This window comes from Poecilia mexicana, unplaced genomic scaffold, assembly GCF_051168715.1.
Source record: "Poecilia mexicana isolate PSO_F unplaced genomic scaffold, ASM5116871v1 scaffold_10, whole genome shotgun sequence".
NCBI lineage: Eukaryota > Metazoa > Chordata > Actinopteri > Cyprinodontiformes > Poeciliidae > Poecilia > Poecilia mexicana.
Genome location: NW_028263379.1, coordinates 3,895,320 through 3,910,648, shown reverse-complemented (window position 1 = coordinate 3,910,648; position 15,329 = coordinate 3,895,320). Strand labels below are relative to the sequence as shown.

Sequence of the window (15,329 nt, the reverse complement as noted above, 5' to 3'; positions counted from 1 at the left end):
GGAGATTAAGACTTGGATGAATCATAACTTTCTAACCTTAAAACCAATAAATAAACTGACTTGGAGAAATATATTTAGCCAAACACACCCAGCCCCTAAAAGCAACACTTCCTTCCCTACCTGGCCTTCTCTGACTCAACACTTGCTGGTCTCTCCATCCTCATGCTCTGATCGTCTGTAGCAGCTGGAAGAATCAGTAAGACCTACAAGCCTGTCCTGCTTCAGCTGCACTCTGCTGGTCATACTAGGATGGGGAATTAGGAGAACACCAAATTAATTTAATATCATAACACAGCAAAAGGCATATTACATCTAATTCGGAATAAAACTAAGTACAGGACACACACACACCAAATAATAATAAACAGAAATTATGTGAATATCCTCCTTCGGCCTGTGACCTACCAGCTTAGTTTTACATTTTAATCTGGAAGAAAATATATATATTTAAGAGTTACACTGCCTCCCCTCATCGACAGCACTGATTATGTGCTTGGTAAATAAATCATCTGCACAGTCACTTGACTTGTGGTGCAGATTAACTTTAGCTTCAATGCTAGTTAATACACACACACACACACACGGAGGATTACACAACAGTTTTTAACAGATATTTCCTCCAGATATATTTGGTATTTTCCACGCTTAATGCCACTCGACAGAGGTGCGCTGGTTAATGAATTCAACATAAAGACAGGCGAATATTACACAAGCCTAGTTTATGTACTTTACCTAGTGCTAACATTAGCTAGCACAATATGCTACCGGGGATCGCGGCAGACAAAATATGTGACTGTCGTCATAAGTTTAGTAAGATTTCTTCTTTGAAACAGGGTGGACACTTTAGAAGCTGCTAAACGGTGTAGTTTTGTGAAGATTACTTACCATCACATTCTGTGTCCCGTCACCGAAGCCCTGCAGTTCGGGACGGAGTTCTGAGATCTCAGGGAGTCATCCGCTTTAGTCAGCGCTAACCAATCGGAACACGTCTTACATCGCTCGTCCTTAAGCCCCGCCCCGGATGTTCATTTAAGCTTCCCCAAAGCAAATAAAGTTGTATAAGCAGGAAAACGAGTTCAACCAAAAAACAGGAGCTTAAAAAAAATTAGACTCAACCAAAAACTTAGGCTGTCAACCAAATATGCAAAAAATAAAAGTTTCAAACTAAAATGAGTGATTTCAACAAAAAAAAGAAAAAAAAAACTAAATATTTTTTTGTTTCGTAAAAAAATATTTTTATGATTAAATAGTTAAGATTTTTTTGGTTGAACTTTTTTTGATTGAATACTACTTTTTTTGTTTGACATGATTTTTTTTTTTATAATAGTGAAACAAATCTAACTCCATATTTGTACCTTCTGCTGACTGCATGTTACAAACACAGGTACGCCCCCTAGAGGGCGCTGCACTCCCTCTGTGCTCACATTTTCAACATAAACGCCACAGAAGAAGAAGCAGCGGGTTTTCTTCAGGTTTATTTGAACAGATCAATAATTGATTAATGCAACAGATTTAAAAGCAGGCAGATAAACAGATAAAAATACTGTGATGTCACTCTGGACAGGAAGTAAACGGGGAACAAAAACAACAGCTACAAAATAAAAGCTTGAATGAACACTGATCTTGTTTTTTTTCAGTCTTTTTTTTAAATTCATGAAAACGAGGACATAAATCAACAGAGTCTTGTGACAAACAGGATGTATATACACCTGTTCACCTGCAGCAGACTGGGGAACCAATCAGAGATCAATAAACACTTCCTGCTTCTCTTTCACAGTAAAAGCCTTATAGACCCCCACAAGCTTTTACTGTAAAACACCCACAGGAAGTCACATGATGATGTCATAGCTCAGTCAGTGACTGATCAGTCAGAGTCAGACGTGACATCATCAGCAATGATCCAATCAGACTCAAATGGACACAGGAAATGCAGGTGACCAATCAGGAGGTGGGAGAATAGAGTAGTGAGCTAACAAGGTGATCAGGTGAGTCAGGAGGAATGCTGGCTGAGTTCGTGGTCAGAGGCGGAGCTTATCTGGCGCTCCACGGCCCGCTGAACCTTACAGGCAGCCATTTTGGCTTGGATGTCCATCTTCCTCTCGAAATACTCGACCAGCGCTGGTTCTGTCAACAGTGAGGCCAGCACTTGTTCAAAGGTGATTGACCAATCAGCATCCAGCGCGCTTCCCCGCCTCTCCTCGCCGCTGACCAGCACCGTGTCGTCGGCGATGTCCTCACACTGCAGCGAGCCGGAGCTCACCACCGAGAACGAAGACACCGACGTGTCGTCCTTCGTCTCCTCGTCAGATGTCAGCAGCGCCGGCGGCTCCAGCTGGGCGTCGGCCAGAGCCTGGCACACCTGGGCGTCGGTCGAGGTTCCCTCGCCGGGCCCCTCCATCCCTGGCGGGGCAGGAGGCGGGGCCTCGACCTTCTTGGCGCCATTGCCGAACTTCTTGCCGACCTCTCCAATACGCAGCAGGAGGCTGGCCACAGTGGCAATGGCGTGGTACAGCTGCTGCTCGCTCGGCTCCTCGCTGAACATGTTGTAGAGCGTCTTGCACAGCTCGATGAACTGCTCCTGTTCACAGGTACACAGGTAAACACACCTGGACGGCCTCACCTGGGAGCTCAGTAGCACCTGGACTCACCTGGTTCATCCTGGGCAAATCCTTGATGGTTTCCCTCTTGGGCTCCTTCTCTTTAGCCCACATCCTCAGGTAGTACCTGTAGTCCTTCACCTCTGACAAGCAGGTAAACACAGGTGAAGACATCAGATGTTGATACTATTACTGGTCAGGAGGAGGCGGGGCATTACCTTTCTTCTCCTCAACATCTTCTCCTCCGTCCTTCGGTTCTTCACCTGTTCAGGTGAAAACTTCGTCATCGTCAGGAAGGCTAACAAACATGGTTCAAAATCCAGAACAAACCTGATGTCACTTCCTGCTGCCGCACAGAATCCAGATCAGACAGGAAGGAAGATTCTGGAAGGAGACACGATGAAGAAGAGGAGGAAGAGGAGGACAGGGTTAGGAGGAGGAAGAGTCGGTGTTAGTCAGAGCTCAGTGGCAGCAGAAAGAGGAGACGAAAGAATCTGCAGCAGGTGTAGGACAGGTACCTCTTCATCTGTGTGTGTGTGTGTGTGTGTGTGTGTGTACCTTGTAGTTTGTCTTCAGTAAAGAAGTGTGTGGCCTCCAGAGCGGACTCTGCCTCCTCAGCACACAGAGCTGGAACAGACAGAGACAGGTGAGACACCTGGAGGGGTCAGCCTGCAGCCTGACCTCTGGGGTCACCGTTCGGGTCGGGTCTCCAGGACCTCCACAGACCCGCCTGGGGTTACTTCTAAAATATTACATCCAGAAAGCCGCAGAGGGACAAAATAAAAGGAAACATGACGGAAAACAGGTAGTTCCTTTAACCAGACTGGTCCTCAGGCTGTCAGCAACAGGATGATAGGGGAGGCATGCTGTGCTCCGAACCGGACCGGTTCTGACAGTACTGTCAGCTTATGAGTTAGTCTTCATCCTCAGCCAGAAACATTCGCACCTCTTCCTCTCATTTTCCAATCCACTCCACAATAATAATTAACACTGAACTGCTCTCTAGACATTGATATGGCCCCAAAATAATAAATACATGTAATGTTTTACAGTGAACTAGGCTCAGTACTACATTAAACTCATCATGCCTATGCCATGAACAATCTGTTATTTTATCTGCGAGTGACATTTTTCCTCCCTGAATGTGTTCATTTCTGACTGATTATTTTAAGCCTCTGCAGCAGCAAGTGTCTGGTCACTACAGTCACTAACAGTTTACCCCTTAGCTGCTAAATACGAGCGGTGCAACCTGTAACATGAACACTATACACAGTTCATATTAATTTATGTCTAGGACAACCAGCATGCTGGAGTCGATGTGCCTCTGTAGCAGCTAGAATCACCGCTTACGGTTTAGCAGTTAGCTGCTAAGCTAGCGGGGTAACTAGCATGCTAGCGCCGAAATGCTAACATAGTAGAACAGTTATTTCAATCTGAAAAACAGTCTACATACGCCTGGTTAATGGAATACTAAATGTAACAAGATGAAAACTTTATGGGAATCATAACCATGTGTTTCCTGAACGTTAACAATCTGCAATCAAACCAAAGTTAAGACGGAAACTTTCCTGAATGTTCCCGAAACAGCTCGGCGGACTCTGCTCCAGTCAGAATGAAAATCCAGCTGAACATTAATTATTGACCCCAGGTCCAGAGAAGGTTGCAGTCAAAGGTCAGAGGTCAAAGTTAAAGGGAAATGCTACCTTTTTATTTAAATTATTATTGTTTTCGGGTCTAAAGTTCTGGTGTGAGGCATCTGAGCATGCTCAGTGTGAGATCACCAACAGAACATCTGGGGACATCAGGTGGAACCTCCAGTTAAAGTTCTGGTTCTGGTCAGTGCTCTTGGGTTGGATCAGAAGAGAACCCGAGTATCAGGTGAGCTGGTGGGGGCTGATACCTGGTGGGAGGTGGAGCTTGAAGAGCAGCTTCAGCTTCTCCGTCAAGTCGCCGTGGTACATCCCACCTGCAGAACACAAACACAGTGAAACCGGGCCAGACAGAACCGACCCAGATGGAACCGGCTGTCTGCGGTCTGGAGCTGACTCACTCAGGCCGGTGCTGAACTCTTTGAAGTTGACCAGCCCATCCTGGTTCTGGTCCAGCAGCCTGAAGAGCCGGGCCGACAGCGTGGGGGTGTGGCTTCCGCAGACCCAGGGGGACAGCGCCGAGAAGAGCTGGGCGAACTGGACCGGGTCGATCCGGTACTGCTCCAGGTAGGGCAGGCTGGGGTCGTGGCGCTGCGCCGCCGAGCTGCTGGAGCCCCAGTAGCAGCTAGTCATGTGCTTGGACTAGGACAGAGACAGGCAGGGGTCAGACCGAGAAGAGCTGAGGAGGACAGAATCTCAGGCGACCTCTGACCTTAAAGAGACAGTAAAGCTCCTCCAGCTCCTCGATGCTGAAAGCCAGCTCGGTCATCATCGCCCTCACCTGCAGAGACACACCTGTGAACGGACCGACTTCGTCTCTGTGGGCATAAAATGTCCACACACACCCACCACGCTCCTCTTCGCCGTGTCCTCCAGCGACTGGATGACCTTTAACCTCTGCTTAAAACGCATCTGCTCGATGACATCAGAGCGTAGGCTGCCGAACTTCTGCAAGGAGAAGTTTGATCCACCTGAGACTTTGATCCAGTCTGACCAGGTGACCACCAAGCTGCTAGCAGGAAGTGACATCACTCTGACCTCATAGGATGCCTTGATGAGGTCGAAGACGTCGATCTCCGGCGGAGGGTCGTCTCCGCTCGTGAGCAGGGCGTGCAGGTGGGGAGTGGGCGGAGCCACCGTCTGCTTGTTCACAACGTTATCCAGGTACCTGCAGGACAGGTGAGTCTACTACTGGACCGGGACCAGTACGGACTGGACCCAGTATGGTCTGGACCCATCACGGACTGGACCCAGTATGGACTGGACCATACTGGGTCCAGTACGGACCGGTCAGTACTGGGACTGGGACTACTATGGTCTGGGCCCAGTACGGACTGGACCCAGTACGGACCAGGACCAGTTCGGTCTGGATCCAGTACGGACAGGATCAGGACCATATTGGACCCTGACTTGGCACAGGGACTGACTCATTTGTGTGAAAAATGCTGTTAGCCATTGAAAAATTCAAGATGGCTGCCAGGGTTATCATGGAAAATTAATTATTGATCTAAAATCACTGATTAGGTGATTGTGTTTGTCACATCATAGCTCACATATTTTGAACCGTAGAATTCATTCATTTTTTCTTGTTTTTTTCTTTCCTTTTTCTGATGGACATTTTTCAATATGGCCGCCATGGTGCTAATCAAAAACTTAGCTTCACTAATCACTAATTCTCTACACAAGAATTTTAGCTCTGCTAACGCTAAACCGCAAAAACAAGTACATTAATAAAAGCTAATGCTAATGCTTAAAGTGTTAGCTTTAGCTTCTGCTAATTTCCATGACTGTTGTGAGACTTGCAAACCGTCCTCTGCTTCTAATTTTGCTTCATTTTACTTTTTACGTTAAAGTTGCATGAACAGGAAATCGTCTGATGAGACATAAAGCGGTCCCACCTGCCCAGGATGGTCATGGCCTCGCCCTCATCGCTGCAGACCAGCAGGGCGTCCATGTTGTCGTGAAGGACGGCCAGCGCCACCTGCAGACAGACGAGGTTGAAGGTCACGGGTTCATCTGACCGGTAAGTGGCGAGCGGTCGGCGCCACGCGGCTCCGTACCTGGAAGATGAGCTTGATGCCTTCGTAGAAGAAGCAGTCGACCAGCAGGACGGCGCTGTCGAACGGCATGACGGACAGGAAGAGGGTGAGGAACCAGGACAGGCTGATGGTGGTGATGACGCCCAGCGCCTGCATGTGGTCATAGAGGGGTGGCAGGAAGGCCCGGGTCAGCTCCTCGAACACGCCCTGGTCCACCAGCGCTCCTGAGGGGACAGACCGTCAGGAGCCGCCCCCTGGAGGACGCCGCCAGCAACTACGCCGGGTGGCAGGTCCCAGTCCGGGTACCAGAACACACTCCATGGTTCTGTTCTAGACTGGGATCCAGAACCTCAACCACTGACCTACGACCCGGGTGTTGTAGTAGTCGGGCAGCATGCGCTCGCACAGCGCCACCAGCAGCCAGAAGGCCTCCTCCTCGGTTCCGTACAGCAGCAGGACGGACGTGACGATGTTCATGGCCTGCAGGGGGCGACAAGGAGACAAAGTTTCAGTTCAGTTTGTTTTGGTAAATTATCAACATTAAGCACAGAAAACAATAATAATAAACCCTGAACCAGAGATCAGACTTCATAAAGACACAAACATGCATCTTCACACAGACATTATTTACAAACATGATTACACAAGGCATACATCTACATAGTGATGGCATTTAATCGGATTACTGATCACTCCTTGGAAAAGTAACTTAAATTACTGATTACTTGATTTGGAAAGTAACTAAGTTACATGAAAAGTAACTTTTTTAGTTACTTTCAGCAGCTGCTAACAACACTGTGAAAATGACATTGATCTTTGCCAATACTTAATTCCAAGGTATTTTATAATGGTAGCATCAACAAAGTGTCTCCACTTGTCAGGTTGAACTGAAGGGCGGCCTGTTTAATGGTTACAACAGTCCAAAACAACTTTAGTAATTTTAGCCTGTTTTTCTGTGTTGCACTATTATCTGTTAAACTTAGTAGGATTTCAGGGCCCCTTCTCCTCCCTGCCCCGGCCTCCAGGTTCTGCGTTACGGCCCTGTGTTTGCTGTCGCAGCGCAGCGCTCCTCCTGCGGCTCCACAGCTCAGATATTCTTCTGCACAGATTTGTGACACGTATCTTCATATTAATAATTATAATGGCGTTTTATGGACTCGTTCATTCGTGGCTGTTTTCACGTTTATGGCGCTGTTCATATTAGTCTCCATGTTTTCTGGAGCGCAACGCGAAGCTCGACGTCGTTCACAGGTAATATATTATTGACATTAACCAAGATGCAGCGGGACGGATCATCCGGGAAATGATGGATAATTAGAGTCTGACTAAAACCCACTGGACGTCAGACACATTCTGGGGTTTAGTCTGCTTATTTCCAAGCCCAAAGCACCACAACCCGCGACTCATTAAATCGGCAAGCGACTTTAGAAAAAACAAGCCCAAAGCCGCTTATGAAAATCGGACTTGGCGACAGAAACTCTAAATAGTTCCTGTTTTTCCAGCAACAAAATGAGCATCTCTCTCCTCCCTGCATTGTTTGTTTCTGTCGCATAGAAACGGCGGCCGCTAATCAAGACGCGCAGAGGAAATAAAATTAAATTACAGGAAATAGTAACGCAAAGTGATTTCGATAAGTAACTGTAGTCTGATTACTGGATTGGAATAGATTACTGTTACTGAACAAAGTGGTCAGACGTCTCTGACATCACTGCAGTTTATCATTTTAAAGATAATTTAAAATAATCAGTTTCAGTTCAACATGTTTAGTTTTTACCTGAATCCTCAAATATTAAATATCATAAATTATATTTATTCTCTTAAATCATTTCTGACGTTTGTTCAGAGCTTTATATATTATTTGCAATATTTTTATATGTACAATAACTTTAAACTTTAAAATATTACGTAGAATAAAAGTTAGTTAGCTGGTTCATCAGATCCAGGTTATTAATGAACCTATTAGCTCAACTAGCTTCACTAAAACAGCAACGTTTCCTCAGACGGATGAGAAAAAACAACATTTAGCTTTTAATCCTGTTTAAAACAGTTTTAATGTCAAAACGAGGCTTTCAACCGAGTCCATTGGGTCAGAACCTGGGTTCTGGTCGGGTTCTGGGTCTGATCCCGGGTTCTGGGTCTGATCCTGGGTTCTGGTCGGGTTCTGGGTCTGATCCTGGGTTCTGGTCGGGTTCTGGGCCTGATCCCGGGTTCTGGTCGGGTTCTGGGCCTGATCCCGGGTTCTGGGCCTGATCCCGGGTTCTGGTCGGGTTCTGGGCCTGATCCCGGGTTCTGGTCGGGTTCTGGGCCTGATCCCGGGTTCTGGTCGGGTTCTGGGCCTGATCCCGGGTTCTGGGCCTGATCTCGGGTTCTGGTCGGGTTCTGGGCCTGATCCCGGGTTCTGGGCCTGATCCCGGGTTCTGGTCGGGTTCTGGGCCTGATCCCGGGTTCTGGGCCTGATCCCGGGTTCTGGTCGGGTTCTGGGCCTGATCCCGGGTTCTGGGCCTGATCCCGGGTTCTGGTCGGGTTCTGGGCCTGATCTCGGGTTCTGGGTCTGATCCTGGGTTCTGGTCGGGTTCTGGGCCTGATCCTGGTTTCTGGTCGGGTTCCTGGTCTGATCCCGGGTTCTGGGCCTGATCCCGGGTTCTGGGCCTGATCCCGGGTTCTGGGCCTGATCCCGGGTTCTGGTCGGGTTCTGGGTCTGATCCCGGGTTCTGGTCGGGTTCTGGGTCTGATCCCGGGTTCTGGTCGGGTTCCTGGTCTGATCTCGGGTTCTGGGTCTGATCCTGGGTTCTGGTCGGGTTCTGGGCCTGATCCTGGTTTCTGGTCGGGTTCCTGGTCTGATCCCGGGTTCTGGGCCTGATCCCGGGTTCTGGGCCTGATCCCGGGTTCTGGGCCTGATCCCGGGTTCTGGTCGGGTTCTGGGTCTGATCCCGGGTTCTGGGCCTGATCCCGGGTTCTGGGCCTGACCCCGGGTTCTGGTCGGGTTCTGTACCTGGCAGTAGCCGATGTTGGGGTTGCGGTGGGCGTAGGCCGTCAGGACGCGGCGCAGCGCGGCGATGCCCGTCTCGTTCTGGAAGGCTCGGTGTTCAGGCATCGAGCGATGAAGGTCGCGCTCGATCTCCTCGGTAGCCAATGAGCAGAGGCCCATGGCCTGCTCCACCAGGTCGCCATAGTAACCAGGGTGGGACGCCATCTCGTTCTGAGCGCCTGCACAGACGGGTGGAGACGGGTAAACGAAGACAGGCACAGGAAGCGCAGACAGGAAGCGGAACGGAGACGGACCGGAGAACAGCAGCCACAGCTCCCCCCTCAGGCGCTCCGGGATCCCGTTCAGAACCAGCTCTCGGGTTCTGGAGGTTCTGTACATGCAGACGCCCCGGCCGAACTCGGAGAAGTGAATGTTCCACGCCTCCTCCTTCATCCGCTCCTTCATCTGCGGGACGGAGGATGGGTCAGCGTCTCCCGGCGCCCCGCCCGCCCGCCCCGAGAATCGTACTCACAGCTTTCGGGCCGAGGTCCTCCGGGCCGTCCTGCTGGTACAGCCGCAGCAGGCCCTGCTGGGCGGTGGGCAGGCCGCCGTGGTAATGGCGCCCCTTGTGGACGGAATCCACGCTGGTGGAGCCCTGGGAACAGAAAGTCATGAGACAGAACCAGAACCACAAGGTTCTGACAGCCGGGCCTGGTGTACCGAGGAGCCAATCAGAGACAGCGGGTTGGTGTCGCTCCACGAGCCGTCCGGCGTCCGCTGCAGGAAGTCTGAGATCCGCTGAACCAGGAAGTCCCTGTCTTTGAGGTTGGCGAACAGGAAGTTCATCTTGTTCTTGGTGCTGATGGAGACGGGACACGGCAAGACGCTGCTGCTGTCTGCCTTCTCCACGATGGTCACCTGAGGAGCAGAGGATCATGGGTAAATTACAGGACAATCATCTCCAAAAGCAATGAAGCAGCCAGATGCAGACAAAGATGGTGGAACACGTGAGACCAACAGTTATCCAGATGAAGGTTTGCTTTTTTCCAAAAACACTTTAGTCTTTTTCAAAATGGCCGCCATTTGAAACTAAAGTAGCATTTGCCAGGCACGTGCAGAGGAGGGGGGTTGGGGGGGCTTGAGCACCTGCCCCTTTTGCTCCTTGCCCCCAAGTGCCCTTTTGGTCCATTTTTTTTTTATTTTTTGGCATTATTATTTCCTAAGCCCTCTTCTGACACTTAATAACATAATACTAAAATTATTAGTTTTTTTGTTGGGTTTTTTTGTACAACATAATAAGCCCCCCGGTCACCTTGTTACCTTTGACCTTTTGCCCGTGACCCAGTTGCCCCTCGTGCAGTGAGATAAGGCGGCTAACTGGAGCTCAACGTAGCGAACGTTCAGATTACAGATCAGATTTTGGTGAATTAAAACGTTTTTGGTGAATAAAGTGGAGCAGACTTGCTGCTTGTCAGATGATGGAAAACGTTGAAGTCTCGTTTCTGCTTCAGCGGTTTAAGCAGAGAGGTAATGAGATACAACAGACACTGACAGGCCTCTGTCTGCCTTTCTCTGAAGAACTACTGAGGGGAGGAGACAGCCAGGTGAGGAGAAACTGTTCTGATCTATCATTCAGGATTTTTATCATACAGACATTAGGCTGCTGTTGTTGTGCTACTAGCTAGCTGCTAGCTAACGACTTTGCTAGCAAAGCTATATAAATAAAAAGCTTCTTCCCTGTGTACGAGGCACATCGCCCGTCCAAAACCGATCATCTCCATAATGGATATATGTCCGATCTTCTAATTTCCTTTGCTGCATAATGTACATTTATTCTGGCGTTAGGTAAATGTACCTTGAAGGAGAATAGCACTTAAATAAAAGTCCAACAAGGATTTTCATTTAGAATTAAAAATAACTCGCCCTGAATTACCATGATAGATATAATGTATGTAATAAAAGTCATTAATGAAGGGAAAAACTCAACCAGACTTTAAGTTTAGGTTCTGGTTCGCAGAGTTTGTAGTTAAATTTTTTCCCTAATTATTCAATGGGAAAAAATAAACTAACCTCAGTTAAGTAAAATAAAATTGTAATCAAAACTTGTGGAATTGTAATGATTCCTTTTTTAAAAACAAAAAGTTTGTTTAAAAAACTTTTTTTTAATTAACTCATTTTTGTCTTGTGAACTTAAAAAGTTATTTACCAAACATAAACTTTTATTTGCACACATCAGAAATCTTCTGTTGTGATTTTAGGCCCCGCCCACGACGTCATGTGAGAATCACAAGCAAAACTTAGAATAGCAAGAAAAGATTTCTGACATGCACAAATAAGTTTGTTTTGCAACAAATTTTTTCAATTCATGAGACAAAAATATGTGATTTTAATTTTTTTTTACGTTTTTTAAGCTGAACTCAGTAGGTTTTTCTCATGGTGACATGCATTAACATTAACAATTCAATTTTTGCTTTTGTGTTTTTTTGTTTTTTTTCTGCAGTTCCAGTTAAAGTTTGATGCAGCTCTGCTTTCCTGAATGGACCATCTTCATCTCCACTGCAGCAAACAGGCAGCTCTGTTTTATAGATTACAGTCACTAAAAGGTTGCATTGGCCCTTTAATAGTGTAATTCTGTAAAGACTAAATATGTCTGGTGGTCCAGCTCTGATTTACATTTCTTGCTAAATTGCGGGTTTGAATATTGCAAAACTTTCCTATAAGAAAATAGACCTGCAGAAAGAAATTACTAATAAAATATCTTACATATGCATAGTTGTCTGATCTATAGAGAGATTTTCCTTAGCTTTGATTGTATATCTCACAATTTTGTAATTTATCGTTGTTCATTAAACTCTGAAAGCTGAGAGGCTTTAATATTCTGACCTAGAAGGAGGTTAGATGGGCCCCATTTTTTGTGGAGCACCTGCCCCTTAGTGGCCTCTGCACGGCCCTGGTGGTAGGTTCACTAACGACTAAATTAGAGTCTTGGCTTTACCAACACTAAGCTGTTAAACACATAAAAATATTAGCCGAAGCCAATGCTAAACCACTTTACACATAAAATCATTAGCAGAAGCTAACGCTAACCACTAAGTTGACCGTCTCTCGTCTTCTCCTTCCTGTTGACTGACGTGAGACTCCAGCAGCAAAGTCCTCAGGTTCTGATTTTGGTTTAACAGGCTCAAAATTGGAAATTCAAGTGGCTGATGGGAAATATGAAAACAGACAAACTGAGGGTGTGGCATGCTAATGTTTGCTGGTAGCCACGCCTTGAAAACCTTCACAGTGACCTGCCTGTGAGGTCGAAATGATTCCATCAGAACATGTCATGATGGTTCTGTCCGCTGCGGAGGCAGGAAGGCTCGGCCCGGATCTGCTGCTTTCTGGGCTCACCTCTCTGAGCGGGATGATGAGCTGGCACAGGTCCTCCTCTCTGCTGCTGAAGCAGATGTAGTTGTTGGAGATGAACAGCTGGCCCACTACGTGCATCTTGGCGAACGGCGTCCACAGCGTGCAGTCCGTGTGTCCGTCCAGCCGCTCGTCCTGCGTCAGCCGGAACATGGACCGGTACCGCTCGTTCTTGGCCCGGGCGTCGAAGTCTCTGCAGACAGAACGCAGCCGATCCGGTCAGAGCCGCGGCAGACACGTTTGGACACAGAGAAAACGGTCAGAGTGAGACCTCTTCAGGGCAGAGACGTTCTTCAGCGTCTTGCAGGCCTTGGGCAGCGAGCGGTCGGCGGCGAACGCCTCGTTGTCCAGCAGCTGGCGCATGGCGATGTTGGCGAGCTGCTCCATCAGCTTGAAGGTGTCGTTGACGTTCAGGAACATGGAGAAGAAATGCTCGGCGTTCCGGGTGCTAACGCGGACGCTCTCCGGGAACACCAGGGTGGCGTTCTTCTCCAGCTGGGTCACCTCGGTCCACGGCACCACCAGCGTCACTGAGCGGATCGGACAGCAGCACACAAGTCAGTAATCGTTGCGGACAAGTTAAAGCCGGTGTGCGATTGGCTGATGGTACCTTCCTTGCCCAGCAGGAAGGAGTAGAAGCACAGGTGGTTGATGGACAGGTAGAGCCAGCCCTGGCGCGGGACACGCCCCTTCCAGTAGCTACAGGAGTAATAGTTCACCAGCTTCTCCTCCTCCGGCATCCCAAACAGCTTCCGCATCTTCAGCTCTGCCTCCAGGAACTTCCCGCTGTTCTCTTCCTGCTCCTCGCTCCGCTTCAGCCGGTTCTCCTCCGCGATGATGCCCTGGAGGAAGTGACATCACTAAGCAGACAGGAACACATCCCAGCAAGCCAAACCGGCAGAGACGTACCGAGATCTTTCCTTTGACAAAGGTGATGACGTCTTCATCGTTGTCGAAGATGGAGATCGTCTGCAGCAGGTTGGATTCCAGGAAATCCCAGTGCTCCGTGATCTCTTTCCTCGACGAGCCTGCAAGACGAGATGGAGGGAAAAATCTGAAAAGATACCTGCATTCAGAATATCCCCAGTCCTCCCAGTCCTCCTGCTCACCACAGGCGATGTTCCAGTAGATCTGGGAGTCGGCCGTCTGCAGCAGGATCCTGTAGGGAGCCACCCTGGCGCTGGAATCCAGAACCACGTCCAGCGTCCCCACCAGAAGACCTGCAGAGACACCGAGGACCAGGAGACATCATCAGGACCTGCAGGTCTGCCAGCTACAGCTCCCCCTATCGCAGATTAGACGGTACTACAACAACTTCTACCTTACGCTGATGACATCTACACTTCTACCTCATGACCCCAAGACCTCCATTCCTCGGTCCCTGAGTCAACATAGGAGACTAGAAAACAGTCCATAAGGAGCCGAGGGGTCTTGGTTCTGGTTCTAGGGACTTGTGGACAGACTCTCACCGCCACCTTGCAGGTTCCTGTAGTGACCTTCGACCTCACAGGGTGAAACATAAACCACCTGTTGGGTTACCAGGAAGTCAACAAAGTCAGCTGTGCCCTCATGACGTCACTTCTCGAAGATCTGATGTTCTGTCCTCTGAACCGGGTTTCTGGTTCTGCATCTAACAATCCGGAACCGTTCATGGTGTTGCCATGGAGATCCACCCAGGCTAACCGAACCAATCCCGGTTCTGCTGAGCATTACTGGAGGTTCTGTCAGAAACGTTTCCACCAGCGGAACCGAACCGGACAGCCGACACCCAACGGAACCAGTCGAACTGGACGAACCCCCTGACTCTCTCAACCAACCTGCTCAGAACCGAACCGGACCGAGTAGACCTCTACCAGCAGCTCCCTCAGACAGAACCGAACCTACCGGACAGCCCCCCTCCGCGGCCGTGCCCCCTCCTCCTCTGCAGGATGAAGAACGGGTTGGCCCGCTCAGAGACCCACAGAGCCCCGGCCAGCAGAACCTCCTCCGGTTCGATCCACATGTCGGCCCGCTGCGCTGACCCAAAGACCCGGTAGACTCCGGACAGAATCCGGAACCAGGTTCTGTCTGGTGCTGGTTCTGGTTCTGTTGTTTTCAGCGAGTCTGATGACTCTACATCACTTCCGGGTGTGACATGTTAGGCCACGCCTTCTACGTCCTGTACGACATGACGTCAACATGTTTAACGGGAAAAATAACCTAATATAATAACAATAATAATATAATAATCCCAACTGAACTCTGATAGACGTTGCTGCCGGGTGTCTGCTCGTCTGAACTTCCACTAAATTATTTTGTATATTTAACAAGGTTTCTTATTCATGATCAGGAATTTGCTGCATCAATTCCCAAATTTCGTTTGTGTCTCGGAATGCTGGAAAACAAGAGACGAAATTTTAACCTTGCCGTAATCTGTGTTCATTTGTGCTTCGTTGATGAAACAATAACCTGTAAAAAAATAAATAAATTAGATTTTAAAAAAAGGACTCAAAAATTACAGAAATTATAATGAAAAAAAAGTTTTACAGAAAATAAAAAATCCTGACAACTGGGGAAAAAATAAGATTATGCAGAAAAACGTAATACGTTCTGAAGAGTTCTTGAAGAAACCTTGGTGTTGCCTGCAGCTCTGAACCGTTTCAATTAATTAAACCAGACTGGAAAATGC

The 15,329-nt window shown here is 48.4% G+C and overlaps 1 protein-coding gene across 2 annotated transcripts; it reads right to left on the bottom strand.

Moving 5' to 3' along the window:
- Positions 1–1,459: 1,459 nt before the first annotated feature.
- On the bottom strand, positions 1,460–15,285 carry tbc1d9b (TBC1 domain family member 9b). 2 transcript variants are annotated; one of them, XM_014995645.2, is made up of 23 exons: positions 14,546–15,285; positions 13,771–13,881; positions 13,571–13,689; positions 13,272–13,503; positions 12,933–13,191; positions 12,647–12,854; positions 9,974–10,171; positions 9,786–9,908; positions 9,568–9,718; positions 9,278–9,492; positions 6,648–6,765; positions 6,307–6,509; positions 6,145–6,227; positions 5,285–5,414; positions 5,096–5,194; positions 4,959–5,027; positions 4,648–4,888; positions 4,498–4,563; positions 3,156–3,224; positions 2,928–2,981; positions 2,816–2,860; positions 2,649–2,740; positions 1,460–2,578 (listed from the first exon to the last, which is right to left on the bottom strand). In XM_014995645.2, exons 1-23 carry the CDS (start codon positions 14,661–14,663, stop codon positions 1,991–1,993), a joined length of 3,591 nt encoding a protein of 1,196 aa, XP_014851131.2. In that variant the 5' UTR covers positions 14,664–15,285; the 3' UTR covers positions 1,460–1,990. The 2 variants fall into 2 exon arrangements, with proteins under 2 accessions (XP_014851131.2, XP_087865457.1); XM_088009331.1 differs by lacking the exon at positions 14,546–15,285 and adding an exon at positions 13,983–14,524 and having other exon boundaries at positions 13,571–13,715.
- Between the last annotated feature and the right edge of the window lie 44 nt (positions 15,286–15,329).

Excerpts from the sequence above, each read along its gene's own strand:
- tbc1d9b (XM_014995645.2), bottom strand. The coding sequence starts at position 14,663 with ATGTGGATCGAACCGGAGGAGGTTCTGCTGGCCGGGGCTCTGTGGGTC. Across the intron at positions 13,882-14,545 it reads CCGCGGAGGGGGGCTGTCCG|GTCTTCTGGTGGGGACGCTG; the intron begins GTAGGTTCGGTT and ends GTGTCTCTGCAG. Across the intron at positions 4,889-4,958 it reads AGCTTTACTGTCTCTTTAAG|TCCAAGCACATGACTAGCTG; the intron begins GTCAGAGGTCGC and ends TCTCTGTCCTAG.